At 40.9% G+C, this 25093-nt stretch overlaps 1 protein-coding gene across 23 annotated transcripts in view; it reads right to left on the reverse strand.

Moving 5' to 3' along the window:
* LOC126335720 (uncharacterized) overlaps positions 1-25093 on the reverse strand; it is a 201009-nt gene that overhangs the window by 76414 nt on the left and 99502 nt on the right. For all 23 annotated transcript variants that reach the window (XM_049999282.1, XM_049999192.1, XM_049999333.1 and 20 more), the window contains 2 exons: positions 19514-19663; positions 3090-3239 (listed from right to left, as the gene is read on the reverse strand). In XM_049999282.1, the coding sequence (XP_049855239.1) occupies positions 3090-3239; positions 19514-19663 (300 nt within the window). The remainder of the gene's footprint in view (positions 1-3089; positions 3240-19513; positions 19664-25093) is intronic.

Consider the following 25093-nt stretch of genomic DNA (forward strand, 5'->3'; position numbering starts at 1 on the left):
AGCAGCCTGGCATGTTATAAAAAAAGGGGGGGGAGAGGAAAAAATGCAGAATAACATACTGCTAAGGGAGGGGGATAAGGTAATAAAGGATCCACAATGCTTAGCAAACTATGTAAATGAGCATTTTTCAATTATTGCAGAGAAGTTACAGCAAAAATTCCCCAAAACAAATACAACACCAGTAAATAATGTTGCACTAAATACAATGATGTTACTTCCAACCACAGAGAATGAAGTCAATAAAACTGTTCAAAAATTTTTTAAAAAAATGTCAGTAGGTTTAGATGAAGTACCAATGTGTGTACTAAAACAATGCATAGAGATTATACAAGGCCCCATAACAAATATAATAAATGAATTCTTCACATCAGGGACATTTCCAGAGCAGTTAAAACAGGCAAGAGTTGTACCTTTGCTTAAGAAAGGTAATACAGAAGACATAGAAAATTACTGGCTCATTTCCCTGCTGTCACCATTCTCAAAAATAATAGAAGCAATTATGAAAGACAGATTAATGAATTACATGAATACATACAATCTTTTAAGTGAATCACAGTTTGGTTTTCGAAGTGGCAAAAATACAGTGTCAGCCACAGTAGAATTCACTAAAGTTGTGTTTCATGCTCTTGATAAAGATGAGTGTGTCACAGGCATATTTTTGGATCTTTCTTAGGCATTTGATACAGTCAACCACAAGATTCTATTAAATAAATTAGAAGCATTAGGAATAAGAGGAGTAGCTAATGACTGGTTTCGATCATATCTAGCAGATAGGGTACACAGAGCAGAGATAACACATACTTCAAATAGATCTAAACATTTAGTAAAACACTTATCAGAACCAAAATACATTAATATATAGGTTCCATAAGGCAGCATATTAGGATCAATACTATTCCTGATATACATCAATGACTTTCCCAGTAGTGTTACTCATGGTGAAAAAATTCTCTTCGCTGATGACAGCAATATTATAGTGAAAGAGAAAACAAGAGAACTCCTCTCAGAGAACACAAATGAAACTTTCAAGGAAGTTTTATGATTGGTCAATCAGAAGTAAAGTGACATTGAACATGAAGAAAACTTAAGCCATGAATTTCAGCTTGAAGAGGGAAAATGACAATGTTAAATTAAATATAGATGGCACCTCTACAGACTGTGTAACAAATGCAAAATTTCTAGGAATGAATATTGATTCTCAGTTGAAGTGGTGTGAACACACAAAGGTACTTGCAAACAGAATGTCATTGCATGTGATGCCCTTAGAATCCTATCATCAGTGTGTAACATGCAGTGTCCTTTTAGTTACATACTATTCATATGTACACTCAATTCTTAGCTATAGCATTCTGTTTTGAGGAACAAAAACACAATTTTCGAACTCAAGAAAAGAGCCATAAGAATAATAACCAAAAATAGTAGTCGAGCTCATTGTAAAGATCTGTTCAAAACACAGGGGATTTTAACTGCACTATGTGAATACATTTACCAGTCAATTGTAAGACATTAAAAATAACATTGGTAATTACTGCACCAACATCTCAGTCCATGACCATGGAACAAGAGCTAGATCCAACTTACATTTACCAAGAAAAAATAAACATAAACGTCAAAACAGTATTTTCTACCAAGGAATTAAACTGTACAATAAATTACCAAAAGAAATTAAAGAAATTGCAAAAATACACTTATTTAAAAAGGCAGTTAAAAAGTATCTGTCATACAACACGTTTTATACATTGAAGGATTACTTAGACAAAACAGAGTAGGGGTTTGGTACAAAAAAGTTATACATAATAATAATGATTACAAAACATCCAACATTCCACATAACACACTCACACTGTTCTTTCCCTTTGTTTTTCCTTTTCTATAAATACTTACCCCTAAGCTGTGCATAGCACAACACTAACACCTCTTCCTCTTTCTGAGCTCAACATCTCGCTCATTATAGAGGAATGCTGACTCAGTTTTTCAGCATAGCAAATGGGAAGTTGTGGTATAGAAAATGGCTCAGAGATCACTTGTGTGTGTGTGTGTGTGTGTGTGTGTGTGTGTGTGTGTGTGTGTGTGCGCGCGCGCGCGCACATAGCGAGTGACGTGTTACGAAACAATGTGTGTGTAGTGTGTGCAGTGACTGATAGTGAGATATGAGTGAACAGTGTGGCATTATATTATTTAATAAGTTATTTGTAAAAAAAAGTATTGTATACCAGGAGTTAACCTAATGATTGTCTTTAACTAGAAGTCTGTAAATGTATGGGTATGTGAATTAGCTTATTTTAAATTGGCCTTGTAAATACTTTGACATGTCCTATATCCTTGTAAAAAGAGATCTATGGATGAATAAAGCTGCTGCTGCTGCTGCTGCTACTACTACTACTACTACTACAATACCTACAGCTGTCCACTGCTATAGCTCATTAATGACAAATTTTGCAGTATTGTACTAATGGATATGGTCATCGTATTCCACACTGATTTCTGTGGTTATTTCAGAGTTGCTTGTCTGTTAGCACTGGCAACTTTACACACACAATGCTGCTCTCTGTCGTTAAGTGGATGCCATCAGCCACTGCACTGTCCATGTGAGAGGTAATGCCTGAACACCATAATGAAAAGTGAGTTCCAGACTGGAAGCACTGGGACAAGTGTATTATATCTGACACAGATTACTTTGAAGGGGTCGCAGTTGATGATGATGATGACGATGAATAAATAAAAATACTTTTCAGAAAAACATAAATTCCTATACTTAATTCGTAGAAGGTTAGCTGCATTCCTATTTTCTTATTTATTATGAGACCAGCTCATGAACCAAACTGCTGTTGAACCTGAAATGTTAGTAAACCATGTGTAGAAGAATATCCCAGGTGCTTGCAATATCAATAATGTGTGTTAAATGAATGGCATCTTCCTTTTTAATGCAGTTCAATCAGAACCACCAAGATACAACATATACATTATCATATAAATACATTCTCTGCAATCCACCTACAAATTTTAATTCTCAAATTTATTTTACCATATGCTATGAATAAAAAACTGAATTGTACGCAGTCTTGTTAAGTTTAAAATACAGCTATTACCTTGAAAATTTGCTGTTCTAGAGGCTTTTGAGTGAGAACTATCTGAAGTTACATCAGATCTCAAACTGTATTTTTGTCTATCCAGTTCATTAAGCATGATTTCTCCTTGCACAGAGGCCAATAAATTATCTTCACATCCATTATTGTGATCTGTAAAGAAGCATAAACACAACATTTTACTAAGAGCTTCTTGTACAAACTGAAACTAAGAAATACAATAATAGAAAGTAATTACAGAAGAACAGTTTTTCACGCCTACTGTTTTGTTTTCTTGTGCTTCATTATCTGTGATGATACTGACTGAAATGCCAGATAACCAACCAACACCAGGACCTAATACCACTAAAAAGAATAGGAATAATGAAATGTTTATTGACACTCAGTTACTGAACATACTAGAAAATAGCAGTTTTGAGTATGAAGACAATGAACCAAAGGAAGGTCGGTGGAATCTTGAGTATGTAGAAAGTTATAATGACAATAGTGTGGAACCATAACTATGAAATATGTCTGAGGTGGTGAATTCTATGATTATGATGATGATGACGGTGGTGATGAACTCACACTAAAGGAAGTTAATATAGAAGGTGAGACCTGACATTGTGATCCAAATGAATGTGATATCATCTGTTAACAAAATAAGTATGTTTGCTTATTTATCCTACTATCAACAAAGCAATGGATTTCTTTAGGCTACTACTTACTACGCCATGGCAGTGTATAGTTGGTAAAACGAATGAAAACAGTGGTAATAGTTTACTGAGCAAAAACAAGAATGTTTGCTTATTTATATTACTAACTACATTTCTTTAGGCTTCTATTTACTGGCAACATACTTCAGTGTGTAGCTGATGAATTAATCGACAACAGTGGGACTAGTTTTCTGAGAGAAGATGTTTAGTAAAAGTGACAAAAAGCAGATTTCAGAGTACTTGATGGCTCAACACAAAAGTTTGGTCTCAAGTACAGATAGTGTTGAGGATCAGTGGACAAAGTTCAAAACTATCGTACAATATGTGTTTGGTGAGTATGTGCCAAGCAAGATCGTAAGAGATGGAAAAGAGCCACCGTGGTACAACAACCGAGTTAGAAAACTGCTGCGGAAGCAAAGGGTACTTCACAGCAAACATAAACATAGCCAAATCCTTGCAGACAAACAAAAATTAAGCGAAGCGAAATGTAGTGTGAGGAGGGCTATGCGAGAGGCGTTCAATGAATTCGAAAGTAAAGTTCTATGTACTGACTTGGCAGAAAATCCTAAGAAATTTTGGTCCTATGTCAAAGCGGTAGGTGGATCAAAACAAAATGTCCAGACACTCTGTGACCAACAGAGGATGACAGACTAAAGGCCGAAATACTAAATAGCTTCTTCCAAAGTTGTTTCACAGAGGAAGACTGCACTGTAGTTCCTTCTCTAGATTGTCGCACAGATGACAAAATGGTAGATATCGAAATAGACGACAGAGGGATAGAGAAACAATTAAAATTGCTCAAAAGGGGTAAGGCCGCTGGACCTGATAGGATACCAGTTTGATTTTACACAGAGTAGGCGAACGAACTTGCCCCCCTTCTTGCAGCGGTGTACCGTAGGGCTCTAGAAGAGCGAAGTGTTCCAAAGGATTGGAAAAGGGCACAGGTCATCCCCGTTTTCAAGAAGGGACGTCGAACAGATGTGCAGAACTATAGACCTATATCTCTAACGTCGATCAGTTGTAGAATTTTGGAACACGTATTATGTTCGAGTATAATGACTTTTCTGGAGACTAGAAATCTACTCTGTAGGAACCAGCATGGGTTTCGAAAGAGACGGTCGTGTGAAACCCAGCTCGCGCTATTCGTCCACGAGACTCAGAGGGCCATAGACACGGGTTCACAGGTAGATGCCGTGTTTCTTGACTTATGCAAGGCGTTTGACACAGTTCCCCACAGTCGTTTAATGAACAAAGTAAGAGCATATGGTCTATCAGACCAATTGTGTGATTGGATTGAGGATTTCCTAGATAACAGAACGCAGTATGTCATTCTCAATGGAGAGAAGTCTTCCGAAGTAAGAGTGATTTCAGGTGTGCCGCAGGAGAGTGTCATAGGACCGTTGCTATTCACAATAAACATAAATGACCTGGTGGATGACATCGGAAGTTCTCTGAGGCTTTTTGCAGATGATGCTGTGGTGATATCGAGAGGTTGCAACAATGAAAAATTGTACTGAAATGCAGGAGGATCTGCAGCGAATTGACGCATAGTGCAGGGAATGGCAATTGAATCTCAATGTAGACAAGTGTAATGTGCTGCGAATACATAGAAAGATAAATCTCTTATCATTTAGCTACAAAATAGCAGGTCAGCAACTGGAAGCAGTTAATTCCATAAATTATCTGGGAGTACGCATTCGGAGTGATTTAAAATGGAATGATCATATAAAGTTGATCGTCGGTAAAGCAGATGCCAGACTGAGATTCATTGGAAGAATCCTAAGGAAATGCAATCCGAAAACAAAGGAAGTAGGTTACAGTACACTTGTTCGCCCACTGCTTGAATACTGCTCAACAGTGTGGGATCCGTACCAGATAGGGTTGATAGAAGAGATAGAGAAGATCCAACGGAGAGCAGTGCACTTCGTTACAGAATCATTTAGTAATCGCGAAAGCGTTACGGAGATGATAGATAAACTCCAGTGGAAGACTCTGCAGGAGAGACGCTCAGTAGCTAGGTACGGGCTTTTGTTAAAGTTTCGAGAACATACCTTCACCAAAGAGTCAAGCAGTATATTGCTCCCTCCTACGTATATCTCGCGAAGAGGACATGAGGATAAAATCAGGGAGATTAGAGCTCACACAGAAGCATACCGACAATCCTTCTTTCCACAAACAATACGAGACTGGAAAAGAAGGGAGAACCGATAAGAGGTACTCAGGGTACCCTCCGCCACACACTGTCAGGTGGCTTGCGGAGTATGGATGTAGATATAGATGTAGATGGTGCATCTATGATTTCTAACTTGGACCTCTTAGTATTGAAGAAATATTTGACTAGTTGTATTTTATTACATACAACTAATGTGAAAACTGTCAGACTACAAGACAACCGAAAAAAAGATGTTCTGTTTCAAAACATAACAACAGCAATAAGTATTACCACAGATATATACATGTGATCATCTTACACTTATTACTTTTTTCTAAATATCTACAGCCAATATAGTCAAAACAAAATGACCAACTGTGCAAAATGTCACCCACACTAAATTCTTTTCACAACATAAATTGTCTGGGGTATTACACAGGAAGAGAACTATCTTCAGATGAACAATGAATCTTTGACAGGAGAAGTTGTCCTTTAGACAATATATTCAACATGGAAGGCATAAATTTGATATAAAAATTTACATGCTGAAAAATGTGGATAGTTTTATAAATAAGTGCCCTGTGTACAATAAGATGTTTGACAATGTGGGTACACAATCTCATGCTGAAAAGGTCATTCTGAATTTATTGGAGTAAAAGCTACATGTTGGCAATCATATTTGAATGGACGGTTATTTCAATAGCTTTGTAGTAGCTAAAACCCTGTTCAATGTGAAAACACATAGCACAGGGACAGTACAGTTGAAAAAGAGGGACACCCATCAAGACACTTTGTCCGGAAGGACAGAGCACAGTATGCAAGCTTTATCAAATGATCCATCTCTCACTGGCACTTATATGTGTTTTGACATCTAGCACCCTTTCATGTGCAGACATGAAATTTCCTGTCAGTATCATATAGATACAGAACTTCTATATTTTGTCTATGTAAGATTTTGGCTCAAAGCACATGCATCCTGTCTCATGGGATGATAGATAATGCTGTTAACTGCCGCAAATCTGTTCAGACCAACTAGCAGCATGATAACTGAATGAGACGTATAGGAAAATTAGCATCACAGGTAACAAGTTAAAGGACTTGGATAGAGGGATTGATGAGGTTAAAGGTATCAAGGTTAAAGGTATCAAACTGCATGGTCATGTGTCCCTCAGTCGCCCTCAGGGGCTCGGCATTCAGGTGCCAGGTACAGGCTTGGCAACCTCGGGGTTCCTGAGGTGGAGACTGGTAGGTGCTGCCAGTCCCCATTCACCGTAAAGTCTGGGCATAATAAAGCAACCACCATGTGGCGCAGCAGTGGAACGTTGTGTGTCTCATGGAATGGGGATCTTTGGCTTGACCACCTGAATCGCGAGGATGTAATAAACCTCTACAAACAACTCCTCAATCTCAAGGTGTGCTGCGTGCTGATGAGATGCATGGCTGTTGAGGTGGAACAGTCGTTAGCAGGGAACCTGCCTCATGTCAGTTGTATAAGACTTACCTAGGCACGTGGGGCTCTGTCTAGGCGGACTTCTAGTTCCCTAGCTGCTCGTGGGACCAAGATGGATCCTTCAAAATCCTCTTTTCTTCCTCCCAGGGGAAAGCATTGATCGCTGGAAGGTTTTAACACCCAGTCTCGTGCAGTCAGTCCCACTGACTCCGGCACTTCTTTGACAAGTACATTCTTTGGTAACAGAATGCATTCTGCTAATCAGAATGTGTTTCTCATTGTGGAACAGAAGGAGGCTAGTTTTGAGAAGGTTTTGCCCTTCTATATACAAAAGAGTTTGGAGGGAATCTGTGGCTCCTTAAAATTGGTGAAGCATTTACATAATGGAACCTTGCTAGTGGAAACTTCCACTTCCCAGCAAGCAACTAACCTCCAATCTGCTAAATGCCTTGGGGAGTATGCCATAGACACTGAACTGCACAGCACCTTGAATTATAGCAAAGGTGTTGTGATATGCCAGGATCTAGTTGACATTCCCAAGGAAGAACTGCAATGTGAGTGGGCTCCGGAAGGTATCACTGATGTCCAACATATCACAAAGAGGGTTGATGGCAATCTTATCAAATCTGACTCCTTTATTCTGACCTTCAGTAGCACGAATATTCCTGAACATGTTAAAGCTGGCTTCCTTCGCCTTAGTGTGAGGCCTTATTTCCCAACCCCAATGCGCTGTTTTAAATTCCAGTATTTTGGGCATACCACCTTAGGGTGTAAAGGCGAAGCGACTTGTGCCAACTGTGGTAAGGTTGCTCATGAAGGAGTTAGTTGCTCATCTTCAGCCAACTGTATCAATTGCTCTGGAAACCACCCTGTATGGAGTAGGGACTGCCGAATATTTTTAGAGGAATGCAAAGTCCAGGAAATAAAACAACCAAGCGTATCCCCTATGAGAAGCTAAAAAGATCTACAAGTCAACACAACCTCCCATATTTGCTACATCTTTTGCGTCCGTGGTTCAGAAGCCTACTCCAAAAGCCGATGCTTCTACGCAGACAGAGGTGGTGAGTGTTGGCACTAACACCTGCAGATCGGAGAGACAGGATGAAGGTGCTACCCCCGTCATAGATGGTTCCCATACTTCAGTGGAACTTGCACGGGTTCAGGACGCATGTGAAGAAACTTTGTCTACTCTCTCAGGGTAGACATCTGTGTCTGTGTATCCAGGAGACTTATTTCCATCCATCTTACTCCCCTTAGCTATAAGGCTATACACTCCATGAAAAGGATGACCTGCACGGAGAGAGAGCTAGAGGAGGCGTAGATATTTTCATCAGGACGGACTATCACTCCTCGCCTCTCTAGCTTACAACGAGTTTACAAGCCATCACTGTGTCCGTGCACGTCTGTCATCCATTGACTGTGTGTTCTCTTTACTTGCCCCCACATGATGCACTTGAAGCAGCCCTCACCGACCTTCTTACACAACTCCCCCAGCTGTTTATTATTTGTGGTGATTTTAATGCCCACAATGTATTTTGGGGCTCTGCAATTATCTGTCCCAGGGGTAGAGCAATTGAGAGGCTTCTCCTGTCATCCTGTGCCTACTTGCTCAATGCAAGACAGAGCACTTGCACAGTGACTGGATCATTCTCTACCATTGATCTCTCGCTTTGCTCTCCAGCTCTTGCTGCCAGTGCTCAATGAGAAGTGGTAGCTGACTTGCACGGCAGTGATCGCTTCCCAATCTGGATTCACCTGCCAGATGGCGTGGGCCCTGAAAGGAGACCACCACAATGTGTGCTCAGTGGGGCCGACTGGACACTTTATAGCCAGTTGGTCCAGTTCGAACACTGTGCAAATGTTGAGGCGTGGGTGGATCATATTACCAAAATGGTCTACCACGCCACTGCAGCATCCATTCCCCACAGCCCACCGAAAGAGACAACCTGTCCCTTGGTGGAGTGCCGAATGCCGCTCTGCAATCAGGACCAGGCATGCGACTCTGCGTGGGTTCCAGGGTCGGCCAACTGCTGAGAATCTTGCAGCCTTTCAGGTGGCGAGGGCAAAATGTTGCTGCATTATTCGAGAGAGCAAGAAGAGGTCAAAGCAACAGTTCCTGCCTGAACACCATTAATCGTTCCACCAAATGTTCCATTGTGTGGAAGACCATCAGGAGAATTTCTGGGAGAGGAGGGAGGTGCCCTATGGCTTCTGTAATGAATAACGGCACTCTCCATGCGAATCCATGAGACATTGCCCAGACAATGGCAGAGTATTTTGCCATGGTTACTGCAACAACCAGTCAGGATCCGGGTTTCCAGCGCCATAGAGCGGTTCCTGAGAGGTGTAGTCTGGACTTCCAGTCCACCTCTAATGAAGTTTACAACTGCCTATTTTCTATGTGGAAGCTGGATTCTGCATTGTCTTCAGCTCGTGACACATCCCCTAGTCACAACAGGATCCATTACAGTATTCCACGGCACCTCACAAGGCGCAACAAAGAAATACTCCTCAGACTTTTTAATACAATTTGGGCGTCAGGTCACTTTCCTGACTCGTGATGTGAGGCAGTTTTAATTTCTTTTTTTAAAATCTGGGAAAGACTGCACAAGCCCGAGTAGCTGATGTAGTGTTGCCCTCACAAGTTGCATGGGAAAGACCTTGGAGTGGATGGTCAACCGCTGCCTTGTCTGGATGTCAGATTCCAGGCAACTCCTTAGTCGCTTTCAGTGCGAGTTCAGGAGGTTTCGTTCCACCTGAGATATACTTGCCCTTCTGGAGGCTGCTATACAACAAGCTTACCTATGCCATCATCACCTTCTAGGTGTATTTTTTGACATCAAGAAGGCCTACGATACCACCTGGAGGCATCTCATCCTGGAGCAGCTTCACGAATGGGGTTTTCGTGGTTGTCTTCCTCTTTTTATTCAGTCTTTCCTCTTGTCACTGATATTTTAGATACCGAAATGGTGACATCCTGTCTGACCACTTTGAGCAGGAGAACGGTGTCCCTCAGGGTAGTGTTGTAAGTGTGACTGTCTTTGCCATAGCTATCAATAACATTACCTCTATAGTGAAAATTCCTGTCAAGTGTTTCTTGTTTGTGGATGATTTCTCTTTGTTTTGCTCTTCTTCAAGCCTTGCAATGACAACGCGTCAGTTGCAACTTACTCTTAGACGTTTGAATGACTGGACGCATAAGAGTGGTTTTAAGTTTTCCACCGAGAAGTTCGTATGTGCTCTTTTTCACCATTCTCGTTCAATTTTAACCTTTCCTGAGTTGCGGATGAGGGACACTGTCCTTATTTTTAAAGACATGGTGAGATTTCTGAGGCTCATTATTGACTCGAAGCTCACATGGTTACCTCATCTTAAAGACCTGACATGACGCTCACTTAAGGCTTTAAGTATTTTAAAATGTCTTAGCCACAGTACATGGGGAGACGACAGAACGTATCTGCTCCAGTTTTACAGGGCATTTGTGCAATCTCGGCTCGATTATGGGCTCACGGTGTATGGGTCTGCAAGGCCTTCTTACTTAAAGATGTTGGACGTTGTACACCATGAAGGGCTTCAGTTGGCCACTAGGGCATTCAGAACTAGCCCCATACCAAGCCTCTGTGCACAGGCTGGTGAACCGCCACTTCATATGCGGCGGCAGCTACGTACGGTGCATCAGGAGTATAAAACTTTGTCCATACCACACTCACCTGCATACCATACTGTTGCTCAGCTTCCTCTGGCACAGCACTTCATAACCGGCAACGAGAGACGTGGCCCTCTGAGATGGATATGGCTGGTCTTCATGTTTTCCGTTGCGGTTGGAGCAGATTTCCATCATGGCTCCTCTGGAGACCCAGACTTATTTTAGATTTGACTAATTTTAAAAAAAAGGTAGTACACCAGATTTTACATTCCAATCTCAGTTTTCTAACATTTTAGATGTGCATCATGGTTTTATCATTGTTTACACTGATGGCTCCAAACAAGGGAATTTCCTTGGCTGTTCCCTGACCATGTTAACCCGGATTCACCTCCCTGATGAATATACCGTTTTCGCAACGGAGCTCCACGCGATCCTGAAGGCACTGGAGCAGATGAATCGTGTTCAGGGCAATCGATTTCTCCTCTGCTCCAATTCTCTTAGTGCCTTACAATCATTGCAGAATCTGTACCCAACTGAGGAGATGGGCCAGCTGATTTATGACCAACTGTACTTACTCCAATGGCAGGGTAAGGAGGTGTCCTTCTGCTGGGTGCCTGGTCATGTAGGAATATGGGACAATGAACAGGCCGATCAGGCTGCCAAGGAGGCCTACAGAGAGCAGGATGTGGTCCAGTGTCCTATTCCCTTGCAGTCTGTCATTTCTGCACTCCACACTCCACAAGATGTGCATGGAGTTGTGGGACGAAGAATGGCTGGCAGTGACGGCCAATAAACTGCGGTTGGTGAAATCAACAACTCGGCCGTGGCGTTCCTCCTGCTGGTTGCTCGGGAGGGAAGAAGTGACCCTCATGCGTCTTCGGATTCAGCACTGTCCTCTCACACATAGCTTTCTATTACGGTGGGAGGATCCACTGTTTTGTGGTGCGTATATCTCTGTCCGGCACATGTTAATAGACTGCATTTCATACCGCATTGCAAGGGCAGAAGCACAAGTTGATGGGGATCTGCCCCGTGTTTTAGCTAATGATGAGATGTGGACGTCTGGCCTAAACATTTAGGCTGAAGGTTTTAGTGTATTGCAAAGTGGCTGGCTCTTCCCTTTTTTCTTGTGGTCAGCCAGCCACTTCCATCTGCTATATTGTTTTAGCTCCCTCTACCACTTTTTTCCTGTGTTGTCCGTGTTTTACTGCTGACGGCATGCTTCATCCCACCTGTGTTTTATGTTCTGTTTTATCTTACTGTTCTGAGTATTTTCTTGACACCCATCTCAATCTGTTACTGAGAGTGCGCTGAAGACCTTGCCGTCGTGCGCCCATACAACCCTCTCTATCTCCATCTCATGTCCCTCAGTCCTTTGTGTGTCCAGCTGGGGATGGCCCCAGAGAGGAGGGCTACATCCCAATGAACTAAACAGTATCCAAGACTCCAGAAAACAAAGAGATAAAAGCAAAAGCAAGCAGAGAGAGAGAGAGAGAGAGAGAGAGAGAGAGAGAGAGAGAGAGAGAGAGAGAGAGAGAGAGAGAGAGAGGGAGGGAGAGGGAGGAGGTCAGAAAGTCATCCAGTCCAGAAAGCAGCTGAGGCCCCCAGGCATTTTATGCAGTGGGAGACGCACCCTCCACATCTGATCCGTGCTTCCACACCCTCCATTACCAAATGAAAACTAGCTACATGGACAAGCTGACAAAATATCAGGAAAGAGAACAATAATGATAAAACAGTAAACCCATGACAGATGGGAAAAAAGGAAGATTAAAAAGGGCAGGAGCCAGGACGGACCACCAATCAATTTCAGCCATAAGGTCCCTGGACAGGACATGCGACAGGGCACCCCTGCAATCCCTTAAGTGACAAACAAAACCAGGTCAGATGCTTCGATGTCATCTGCTAGTGACAGAGGTAGCATGTCAACAAGTTGAAGGTTTTGCCATAAGGTGGCCAAATTAGGGCAGTCCACTAGGATGTGGGCCACCATCAGATGGGTGCCACAGTGACAGTGAGGTGAATCCTCGTGTCAGAGAATTTGGCCATGGATCTGCCAAGTATGACCAATGCTAAGCCAGCAGAAAATGGTAGATACCCTGCGAGAAGCATTAAGGGAAGACTGCTGCATGGTCGTGGTCTCCTTTCTGATGCACAGTTAGGAACCAGGGTGTACCAATTCATATTTCAAGCCTCCAACAACTGATGGCACAGAGTTGACCGGAGGTCTGGCTCTGGTACCCCCAAATCTAAAGTCAGCATCCTGGTAGTCAACTTGGCCAAGCAGTCAGCTGGCTCATAAGTCAACCATAGAGCCGTCAGTGTATACAGCTTCTGAGCCTGGAAATGTGTCAAGGATGCCCAGGTACAGGCAGTGAAAAACCATGGGGTCTACAGAGTTGGTCTAAAGGCTAGCTTGAGACAGATCTGAGATACACACCATGAGGGCACAAGCGATTTCTCCTGGCAAAGAGGTGGCAGTGGGGAAGTTGGCGTTCAGAACAGAGACACTGTATGCAAACTGCTATCATGACTCTAGTTCTTGGCCTGTGATGTGGGAGGTACCTCTTCTTCCAGGGAAAAGGGCATGGTAGTTCGGGTGATCAGGAGCGCAACAAATGTTTACTGTATAGTTGAGCGGCAGTTGGCACTTGATCTGTACTGAATGGACCCCAGCCTCCGTGAGTAGATTCTTCGCAGGGCACCTGTCGCAAGTCAGGTTCCACAATGATGTATCAAGCCCAGCATCTGCAGCACTGGAGGTGATTCTGAGCCATATGCCAGGTTCCCATAATCAAGATTGGACAGGATCAGAGCTTTGTAGAGCCACTAGAGTGTAGAGCCATCTGCAGCCAAACCAGCTGCTGTTGCTGAGACAGTGAAGAGTATTAAGGTGCGATCAGAACATTACCTTAAGATGGCAAAATGGGCAAGACACGTCAATCAGGCATTGAAGACCAAGCCTAAAAAGCGATAAGACTCCAGCACTTTGAGCACTTGGTCACTGAGGTAGAATTCTGATTGGGAATGGACATTTCGATGGTGACAAAAGTGCATGATGCATGTCATGGCAGTAGAAAAACAAAAGAGCCCAGGTCAGTACCTTTCGTATGCCACACTGCAGATGCTGTCAAGCAACACCCACACTTGAGATGCAAAAGCCATCAGGATGCAGGGAGGGTGCCAGTGCAGATCCCACAACTGCAGCTACACCATTAACAGCCATGAGAAAAAGTGGCACATTCAATACAGAGCCCTGTGGATCACCATTCACTTGTAGATAGGGCGTACTGTGGGTGGCACCAACATGAAGATGGAAAGTATGTTGGGACAAGACATTCTGGACAAAAAACAGGAGTGGGCCATGGAGACTCCACTCAAGTATGATAGCTGTAAAATTGATGTCATGTGATGTCAAGCATTTTATAAGTGTGTGTGTGTGTGTGTGTGTGTGTGTGTGTGTGTGTGTGTGTGGTTTGAGGTTTTCGGGTGCTAAACAGCATGGTCATCAGCGCAAAGAAGACAGAAATAAGATGCTGAAATTGGGCAAAAACTGATTCAATAACAGACTCCAGGCAGACTAAAGTGTCAAAAGTAGAACAGCCTTGGTAAAAATTGCCCTGGAACAGAACCAAAATACTCTAAGGGAGGGTCAACATGAGCCGAAAATGATTGCTGTCACACAGGTCATCATGGACTCTCCAATGGATGGACAGGAGAAGACCTGGGCTGTAAATGGAAAGCACAATGGCTGAATAAGATATGTATGCTGCAATGAAATGTATGGGAATATGAGGATTTAAAAGGAAAATATGGAGCTCTGGGAGCAACTTTTTGACAGCTTTACAGTACCCAATAGCCATAGCTCTATGCTACAAAGAGTTGTGGGAATTGAAGTCACCCAATATTAGGCAAGGGTCTTACAGTCTGGGATTCTATTTTCCCACTGGAAAATGGTGCTGTCCAGTGAACAGGGGGAATGGTGCTCCCCTCATTTGACACGGATGAGGGGAAATCCACAATTCCTATTGAGAGGGCTGGCTTTGCAATGTGAAAACTTGTGTCCAAATCGTGTGCATTTGTAACAGCACATGGATAGCAGAACATGTGGCTTGATATCACAGCAAAGCACCTTCACCTTGACATTCCCAGGCAACAAGTCACCTTCAAAGGTCAAGGTGAAGGCTCCAGTATCCATCCTGTCTTTTAATCCCTGCAGGATGTGACAGACAAAATGCACATGCCATGATTCCAAATTGGCACGCAACTCATTTTCATTCTGTACAAGGAGATCCCAGTGGAAGATGATTCCCTGTAACATATTAAACTGCCACCCATGTAACCCAGCTTGATGCATGCAAGCTGTACATGTGACTGAGGAGGAGAGAGGCCATTTTCAGTCAAAACGGGACCACTTTTCATTTTTGAGACTGCTGCTACTTCCCCAAATCTATACTCAAAGTGGCAACGAAGAACAGTGGTTTTAAAGCCAAAAAGGAATCCATGACAGTGCCTAAAAAAGTACTTGGGGAAGGGGGGGGGGAGTATTTCTCCCCATTTCTGAGTCCTAAAGTACCTCTCACAGTGTAATTATGGAAGGGAACATTTTGAGGTCATACATCTCAACACTGTATTATGTCTTACCCTGATAAGCCAGCCAGCAAACCATTGCTTGGAGCCCCCACGCCCCAGCTATGACTTGAACATACTCATTGGCAAGCATGGGGAGTTTCCAGCACAGGCACCAGAAGTGCAATCTTGGTGTGATCAGGGGGCTACTACCATACATATACTTGACGAACCCCCTCCCATCCCTCAACACATACCACGAAATGGCTATTGTACTGCAAAAGCATGAAAGGAGGTGCACAAAGAGAGAAAGGAACAAAAGGTGGAATATATGCTGCACTGGGCGACCTTACTTGGATGATCCACATTCCTGTAAAATTAGGAAAAAAAGAGATATCAGGTCAAACCCAACAAAGGGAACCACTTAGTTAATGTTGTAAAATGTCACAAGGGAAGAAAATTATAGCCCAAAGTTACATGCTAAATCCATGCACGGTCGACGCTAAAAAGACCACCCTGTGAAAAGGCATGGGGAGGGTGAGGGGGGGGGGGGGGGGGGGGAGGAACAGTAGAAGAACCGACTTGCAGCACAGAAAGGGAAGCAGCACTGGCCCGGGGTTGACAAGCACATACTAACAAAAGAGATGCGAGTTCCCTGGGGGTAGTTAAAGAACAGAGATTTATTCAGAATTCTTGAGAAACTGAGAAATGGAACCAACAGAAGCTCGAAACAACAAAACAAAAAAGTTCAGAAAGACGATGAAGCAATCTTGGAAGAAGAAGAAAGCTTATATCAATTGCCTCTCATGATCACTGAAAGCTTATTTCAACTTCCTAACATGATCATTAACTGTTCAAAAACACAATGGTGGTAATAAATGTGATGTTTCCCAAAAAAATCTAGTAATTCAACAACAGAAAATAGGACTGGTGGATAAAAACCTGGAATTACCTCACGTACCTCTGTGAGTTTCCTTAAAATCTTTACATGCCCCGAGGCAATGTATCATATGAATCAACCTGGTAAAGCTGTTTAAAACACCAGCTACACTAGCATGCATAAAATGCTCTGTTTCCTTTTGCAAAGAGGTTTCTTTATCACAAATATAACAACAGATACTACTCAATACAATAAGTTATTGTATAAAATGTTTGTGCTTTATTCTGATATTAACAATACACAATCTGCTACCAAGTCTGCACTAAAACACAATCCTTTCTGTAAAAACATTTACCTGTTTATAGTTTGTAGTGTTGCATTCACTCAGTTCACATTCCCTCAACAACAGCCAGCATAAGCACACAACTCATGATATACTGTCTAAAAACAGCAACTTGAATTTACTATATGATTTGAAAAGTCGGTGATGATTATCAATTTGGGTACACTCGTTCAACACTACACAGTTCACCAATATATAGTAATCAGAAATTTCCAGAATTATGACTACATAGCATGACATGTGGAATTCTTTAGCCCATCAAAAGAATCACAAAATTATCTAATATTCTCAAAAAATTTCAGAAATGTTGTTTAAACTGGATCCAATATTTTCTGAATCACTTTCTCTCTCTCATCAAAAGCAAATCACAAAATCTTTAGTAAAACACCTCAACATGGTAGCACACAGTACTACAGCTGTATTACGAATCCTTGACAGGAAAGCACGCAAAAATGCAGAGCTCTCCAACGCTCTCTCTCTCTCTCTCTCTCTCTCTCTCTCTCTCTCTCTCTCTCTCTCTCTCTCTCTCTCTCTCCCCCCCCCCCCCCCCTCCCTCCTACCATACACGGATGAAAAACCATATAATTTTCTCAGAGAGATATTGTTACAACTTGATTAGTAAAGTTATTTCTCAGAAGTAAAACTAAAACACATGGAATGAAAAAGTTACCACTAAAAACATGACAAATTAAATTTGACTATTGCAATTAAAATTCACCGGTGGAATACAAACAAAGTATTTATTTGAGAGGATCCATTTGGATCTTGTTTGTTCTGACTGAGCTGTTTCTGTGAGGAAGCTGCCTTTAATGTACTTCACATTCACACAATGGTGTTGATGCAGGCATCCAGCAGGTTGTTCTTCACATCCTGTACTGCCATTTTGAAGGTCACTGAAGTGGACTGGGGTTTGAATTTAATGCCTAATTCAATCACCTAATTTCAAATTTTCAGATAACACAAATATTAGTAACTTCAACCTGAAATTATCTACCCTGTATTAATTTCAACTGAGATGGACATGTGAGTACATTATTTTCTGTAAAATTCATTTTATTGGGATGGAAATTGGGTCTCTGCCACAATCAGAATTAATCTGTATTTGCAAAGGAAGCTTAGGATGATACCGCCAGTTGAACTTCAGGACAACAGCTGCAAGACATGAATGACATGTGGTTTGGAGGTTCTTAGCTCCAGTTACTACTGATTTCATAAACATTACAGCATCAAATGACACATATTATATTACTGGTCAGAAGCACTGCCTTCCATTTGTGCACGTGTTCCTCCTATTGATTACCCTTCCCGTAAATTCTGTGTCACTTCGTCATCATTTTACCACAATTGCCACTGCGAAGTACTTTACTACTCTTGGCCAGTAAACTGACAACCAATTGTTTGCACTAATGTCCATAATGCAACAATTGGATTTATTTAAAAACTTGTTCTCTTCATAATTCCTAAACTGATGTAACATCTCATCATTACAAACTGTACAAAATGTTTATTCCTAGATTCCATTCCATCATCCAGTGTGAATATAACATTCTTCTTTGTACATATACTTACAACAAGCCACAAAATTTCAAATCAATTTATATCTCATTAGCAAGGATGCGTCTTAAGGATTGATGTCTCTGCTTAGTGAGGACACAACTTACATCTTTCCTTCTTGCTTTTAACCACATACCTGCTGAATCATAAGCAAAGCACTAAATTGTCATACAAACTAGATAATAAAATCATGAACTCCCAGTCCACCAGTGAACCTGTATACAAGGCGTACCCCAGGGCTCAATTCTTGGACACTTTCTCTTCCTTATATATACATTAACTACATTGCACAGCCCATTAACTCCCATATTTTTGAAGCTGAAAATATCTCCTACCTTCAGAGATGAAAAGGATGGGGGATAGAGGAGGAGGAGGAGGAGGAGATTACCGTTTAACGTCCCGTTGAAAACGAGGTCATTAGAGATGGAGCACAAGCTCGGATTAGGGAAGGATGCAGAAGGAAATCAGCCATACCCTTTCTAAGGAACCATCCCGGCATTTGCCTGAAGCGATTAAGGGAAATCACGGAAAACCTAAATGAGGATGGCCGGACGCGGGATTGAACTGTCGTCCTCCCGAATGCGAGTCCAGTGTGATAACCACTGCGCCGCCTTGCTCGGTGGGGAAAGGGGGGGGGGGGGGGGGGTGTAGATTAACAACTTAGTAACACTAGAGTTGATAAGAGATTTGAGAATAATTTGCTTAGGGGCTATTTCATGGACTTCTTGATGGCCATATAATTGTGTTAGCTACAAAATTTCTTTCTAGACTCGGCCGTAAATAATGATTTCAGCAAAACATGTAAAGGGAGCTTTCTGGTACTCCTTATTGAATCACAAGTGTTGCATCCAATTTCATGAATAACTTCTTTTTCTGTTAATCTTCTCAGATTATTTGACTTTTTCTGTACATAAATCCTAAATTAGAAACAATCTTAGAAAGGAATGAGCTCATTCCAGTTATATTAAATAAGTTTACAGAGTTTTGCTGTCACATCTTATCTTCATAAATTCAACTGAAGTTTACCACACAATATGCACCTGTAATTTTTGGTGCATAAGTATCAACATCTAAAATCTATTTTTGTCATCAACGAAATATATGAATTCATGTATCCATTTTGTGTGCTGGTCATTACCTTGAGGTTTCGGTAAATTGGAAGCTTCTGGGACAGAAACACTTACTGCCACATCCTTTTTCAAACTGCAATTCACAGTAGCCAGTTCATCAACCATGCATTTTCGTGGCTTGGAGAAAGATGCTGTATCTTCATTTTCAAGCTTGCAAACTGTAAAGAGGAGTTAACTAAACAATACATTGTGCTGATCACAAGCAATATAGCCTAGCAATGAACACAACAGAAAATAAAAACAAAACATAGAGAACAATCACATAGCTAATGTGAGTACAGGAACAATTGAACTTGGACACCACTAGAAATACATAAGTGCTTGATAGCAATTACATAATGCATAGAATCAGTCAGAATTTCATTCTAGTTGAATTAGCTATTTCATAAGAGAACATATTCTCACTCTGGTCAAGTGCTTGGCATGGAATGTTTGCCATATGAAACATGTAAAATTCACTCAGCATATACACTCATGTCAGTCGAACCTCAAAGCTTGCTGATTACCTTGGCAGAATGCAGTTGAAAAATGTACAGAAAGTCACAGCTCTATGTTATTTTTACCCTTACTGCTCAATGGATTGCTTTTTACATGGCAATTGTGAAGTAACAGAGAATTGTTATGTATGCGTTGTAAAACATACACAAATATCTCAAGTTGAAGAAATCTGGAAGTAAGAAACGGGATAATGTGCCATTACCAGAAACACCATAGAAAGGCATAATAGTTTTCTAAAACACAAAAGAGAGCAAATTCTGATTTACAAAAATCATTCAAAATACAGTTTATGCATAAAACCATTTGAATGTATAAAATCGAGCAAATTTGCACAGAAATGATAAAAAGTGTGATTTTTTTATAAATTAAATTTGCTGAAATTTGTTGCTAAAATTTGTTGCAGCTGATTTTGAGAAGCCACTGATAAATGATCCAAATAAAGAAATGTTCACAAAACTATTTCTATTATTACATACATTGTATTCAATAATCTATAGTCATGGACATAGAACAAATGCAAAAAGGAATTCCATTAAACACAGGATGCACTTTGGAAAATGGAGCTAGCATGGAACAGAGTACAAACTCAAAGATAATAGTTTGGCAAGGATACCCAAGCACACAGAGAAAACAGTTGCACCATAATAATTTGCACCCATTTCACCTTGTAAGCCATATGTAGTCAACTAGTTGCTACTTATATGTTTCAACTCATGCCAGTAGCCCAGTGTTGCTGACATTTATAAGCCTTACCGTGACAAACAAACAAGTGTGACACGTCATACGAGGGCTAATCAGAATGTTGGGAACGTTCCTCTGTGTATATTTTGGTATGCACATGTTCTGCAGCTTAGTCAGGATCCATCCATGACAGCGGGAACGTCTCTGTGTGTCTGATATTTTCGATATTCGAATTTGAAATATGCGCTGCAATCAAAAATCCCACCAGTCGTGAGATACAGTTTTTGTTGGCGAAAAAACCTAAAACCTACAAAAATTTATTGTGAACTGTGCAAAGTGTACAGAAACAACATAATGAGTGAATGTTTTATCTCGAAATGGTGCATTCGGTTTAAATGGCTGAACCAATGTTCATGATGAAGAGAAGAGTGGATGCCCAAGCATTGTGAATGACAAGCTTGTTGCTAAAGTTGATGAAACGATTTTCTCGAGAGTGGAGCAACCATAAATTCTGCCTGGTACTGTCAAACTTTGCACAGCCTTAGAGGAGCAGTTCAAAACAAAAGCTGAGGGAAGCTGACATCCAAAAATTTTGTTTATGCACGACAATGCCCGACCTCACACGGCAAACTGCACTAAAGAACTCCTTAATTCATTCAAATGGGAAATTTTCCCTTATCCACCCCACAGCCCTGATCTGGCACCAAGTGACTTCTAATTGGCTCCGAAGATGAAGAACTGGCTTGCAACTAAGCGCTTTGATGACGACGCATAACTCCAGGCAGCCATGACTCACTGGCTGAAGTCACCAACGGCAGAATTTCATGATGAAGGTCTTTCAAAGCTTGTCCACCGCTATGATAAGTGCCTCAATGTGTTTGGTGACTATGTGGAAAAGTAGTATGTCAGTCGCTCTTTCAGATATATACAAACAACAAAGCCCCCCTAATTTGTTTTTTCTATGTAACATTTTGTTTTCTTGCACTTAAATGTCTGTGCTGGACACTGATCGAAATGACAAATAACCTAACAACGCCAGGATCTTCTCAGCACAACGAAACACATCATAATGATCAATTAATACACATTTTACAAGAACACAGCAATTTTGAGTATGAAGACAATGTATCAAAGGACAATACATGGAATCTTGAAACTGTGGAAACAAGACTAAGCTGCAGAATGTGAAGACACAGACATTGTGGTAATGAATTCTATGATGAAGAACTCCTACTGGGAGAAGTTAATAAAGTAAGTGAGAATTGGTTTAATGATCTACAGGAATGGGGTCTCATCTGCTAACAAAACAAGAATCATTGCTCAATTTTTTAGGCTACTGGTTACTGATGGCATAATTCAGCATGCAGTTGGCAAAATGAGGAACACTGACAATAGTTTTCTGGGTGAAGATACAAATAATACATTTTCCAAACTTAGTATTTTCCAAAAAGCAAAGAAATTGAACATAATATCATTTTCACGTCTACTTTACTTTATGCACATCATACTGTATATATGATTAATTGCTCAATTACACAATATACTGTCATTCAGACTCACATTCATCATTAATTATTAACAGATTTCAAGATTCATACATCATCTACATGTAGCATTCGCTTCCTCACTCACTCAATTGTCTGCTGTGTATTGATATTGCATTGTACCTTGTCTTCCACACTTGTATACCATGTATGCGATTCACTACTCAATTACACAATATGATTCACACTATAATACCTCATTAATTACTTGCACATTTCCAGATCCATAAATCAACTATGTTTAGAATTCACCCCCTCACACACTCTTCAGAATATAATACATGTAATTAAGTAAGTCAGCCAGGTAAGAATAGTAATACAGTGGGGAAACTAAAATACTATGAAACGTTATTGTTATAAACAAAAAACTCTTGAGCTACATTTCATTGACAAAGTACTGACTTTAAGCTATCCTCTAATGTACTTAGTAAAACATATTAACATATCAGAATGGTTTTTTTTTTTTTTTTTTAATGGAAAGATACAAACCGTAGGTTTTAGGTAATTTTATGTATCACCAAAATTGTTTTGAGTTTGGAACTGAAACTCGGACAACAATTAATGATTGTTATTCTGAAAAGTTCTATAAAACTACGTCTCTATTGGGTACGGTAAATTAATTTTCATGGTCACGTGGTAACTAAATGATCTGCAAACTAGGACTACGCTAGCAACCATTAATCGCACACAGAGACGACAGATGGCACTTCCCAACAGTGTGGCAATGTGCACAGTAGGTCATTGGGCCAGTGAGCAGCAGCAAAAGGAATCTTACAGCATCCTAATTGTTATTGCCTATGCCACATGTTATTACACCTCTGAATTGTTCCATGCAATCTGTATAAGATGAACACTCAGAGAGGGCTACAGTAATGACTTGATTAATAAAGTTTATCTGCCAGAAGTAAAACTAAAACACATGCAATGAAAAAAGTGAAATGTTTTAACATTACATACATCAGAAATCTGATATCTGTTTTCTAACTGATCATCTCTGCAACAATATGCTTGGAAATAAAAATGTAAACAAAACTGCACAGTAAAACTGCTACTGCAAGAGAAATATCACTACAGCACATATTGAAGAATTTCCCAGATGCTTGCAACATGAGTAATATGTGAAGTACATGATTAGTATTTACCTTATATAGGCAGTTCACTCAGTACAGACAAGATACAACTCATGCCTTATCACATAAATACATTATTTGTAATCCACCCACAGACCGTAAATGAGTGAGTCAGAAGCAAATGGATTCAAGTGATATTTCCCAGAAAAATGAAATAATGTCTAGAGCATAGTAAAGCTTCCTGCCTTGATTCCATTTATGTTCCCTACCCATCACGAATTGTTCAACTTCCTTGCACATAAAGAAAGACAACCAAAACAACAACTGTCAATGATCTGCTTAAGGGACTTGAACCAGATCAGATGATCAGAAACACCTTCAGGAACGAGGATATGAACTCTGTCTCATTTTGTAGCACTATTTTAAATGCTTAATCAAACATTTGCATTATGTTCATGCAGCATTGTACTGATGTTTTTTAAGTTGTTTGTTATCTAAATAACCTTCCTATGGCAAGTGAGAAGAGGGTAGTGATCCACTTGATACAAATACACTAGGGTGACAAAACTAATGGAATCGCAATATGCACACATATGGATGGCGTAAGTGTTATATGCACCAGGTATAAGAGGGCACTGCATTGGAGAAGCTGCCATTTGTACTCAGGTGGTTCATGTGAAAAGGCTCCCAACGTAACTATGGTTGCACAACAGGAACAAACATACTTTGAACATGGAACGGTAGTTCGAGGTAAACACATGGGACATACCATTTAGTTAATCATTAGAAAATTCATTATACCAAGATCCACACTGTGAAGTGTGTCATGAGAATACCAACTTTCAGTCATTAGCTCTTTACCATGGGCAATGCAGTTGCTGACAGCCTTCACTTAACAACCAGGTGCACCAGTGTTTGCATAGTATTATCACTGGCAACAGACAAGCAACACTGCATGAAATAGCCAGGAAAACCAATGTGGGGCGTAGGAAAAATACACCCTTTACGATGGTGTTGTGATATTTGGCATTAATGGTTGCGTCAGCAAATGACCAACACGAGTGCCTTTGCTAACAGCACAATATGACCTGCAGAGCATCTCTTGAGCTCTCCTGGCATCGTGCAATCTCAGTTGCACCCAAGACAACTGGAAAACATTGGCCTAGTCAGATGAGTCTCAATTTCAGCGTGTAAGTGTGGATGGTAGAGTTTGAGTGTGGTGCAGACCCCACAAAGCTATGGAACCAAGCTGTCCACAAGGCATTGTGCTATGAACATTTGAAACCATTCATGAATTTCATGTTCACAAACAACCATAACATGTCACAAGGCCACAATGGTTCACGACTGGTTTGAAGAATATTCTGGGTAACCGGGAAGTGGTACATGGCTGGCGAGATTACTAGACATGAATCCCATCAAACATGTGTCAGACATAATTGAGAGGTCTGTTTGTGCAGAACATCCTGCACCAGCTACTTTTTCACAATTGTAGAAGGCTATACAGGCAGCATTCTCAATATCTCTGCAGATTTGTTGAGTCCATGCCACACCGAGTTATTGCACTACGCTGGGGAAAAGGAGTTCGGACACAATATTAGCAGGCATCCCATGATTGTCACCTGGGTGTATTTTCAACAAGGGGATAATGCATAAAACAGTATTCCTTCTTATTTTGTTTCATTACTATAAGCGACAAAAGGCATGACATTCCTGTAGATGTACCTGAATGTTTTGTTTGCCAATTTTATGGTAACTCAATTGACAACAACCAACAATAAAGTATTACGGAGAA

Source organism: Schistocerca gregaria, chromosome 1 (genome assembly GCF_023897955.1).
Source record: "Schistocerca gregaria isolate iqSchGreg1 chromosome 1, iqSchGreg1.2, whole genome shotgun sequence".
In the NCBI taxonomy this organism is placed as follows: domain Eukaryota; kingdom Metazoa; phylum Arthropoda; class Insecta; order Orthoptera; family Acrididae; genus Schistocerca; species Schistocerca gregaria.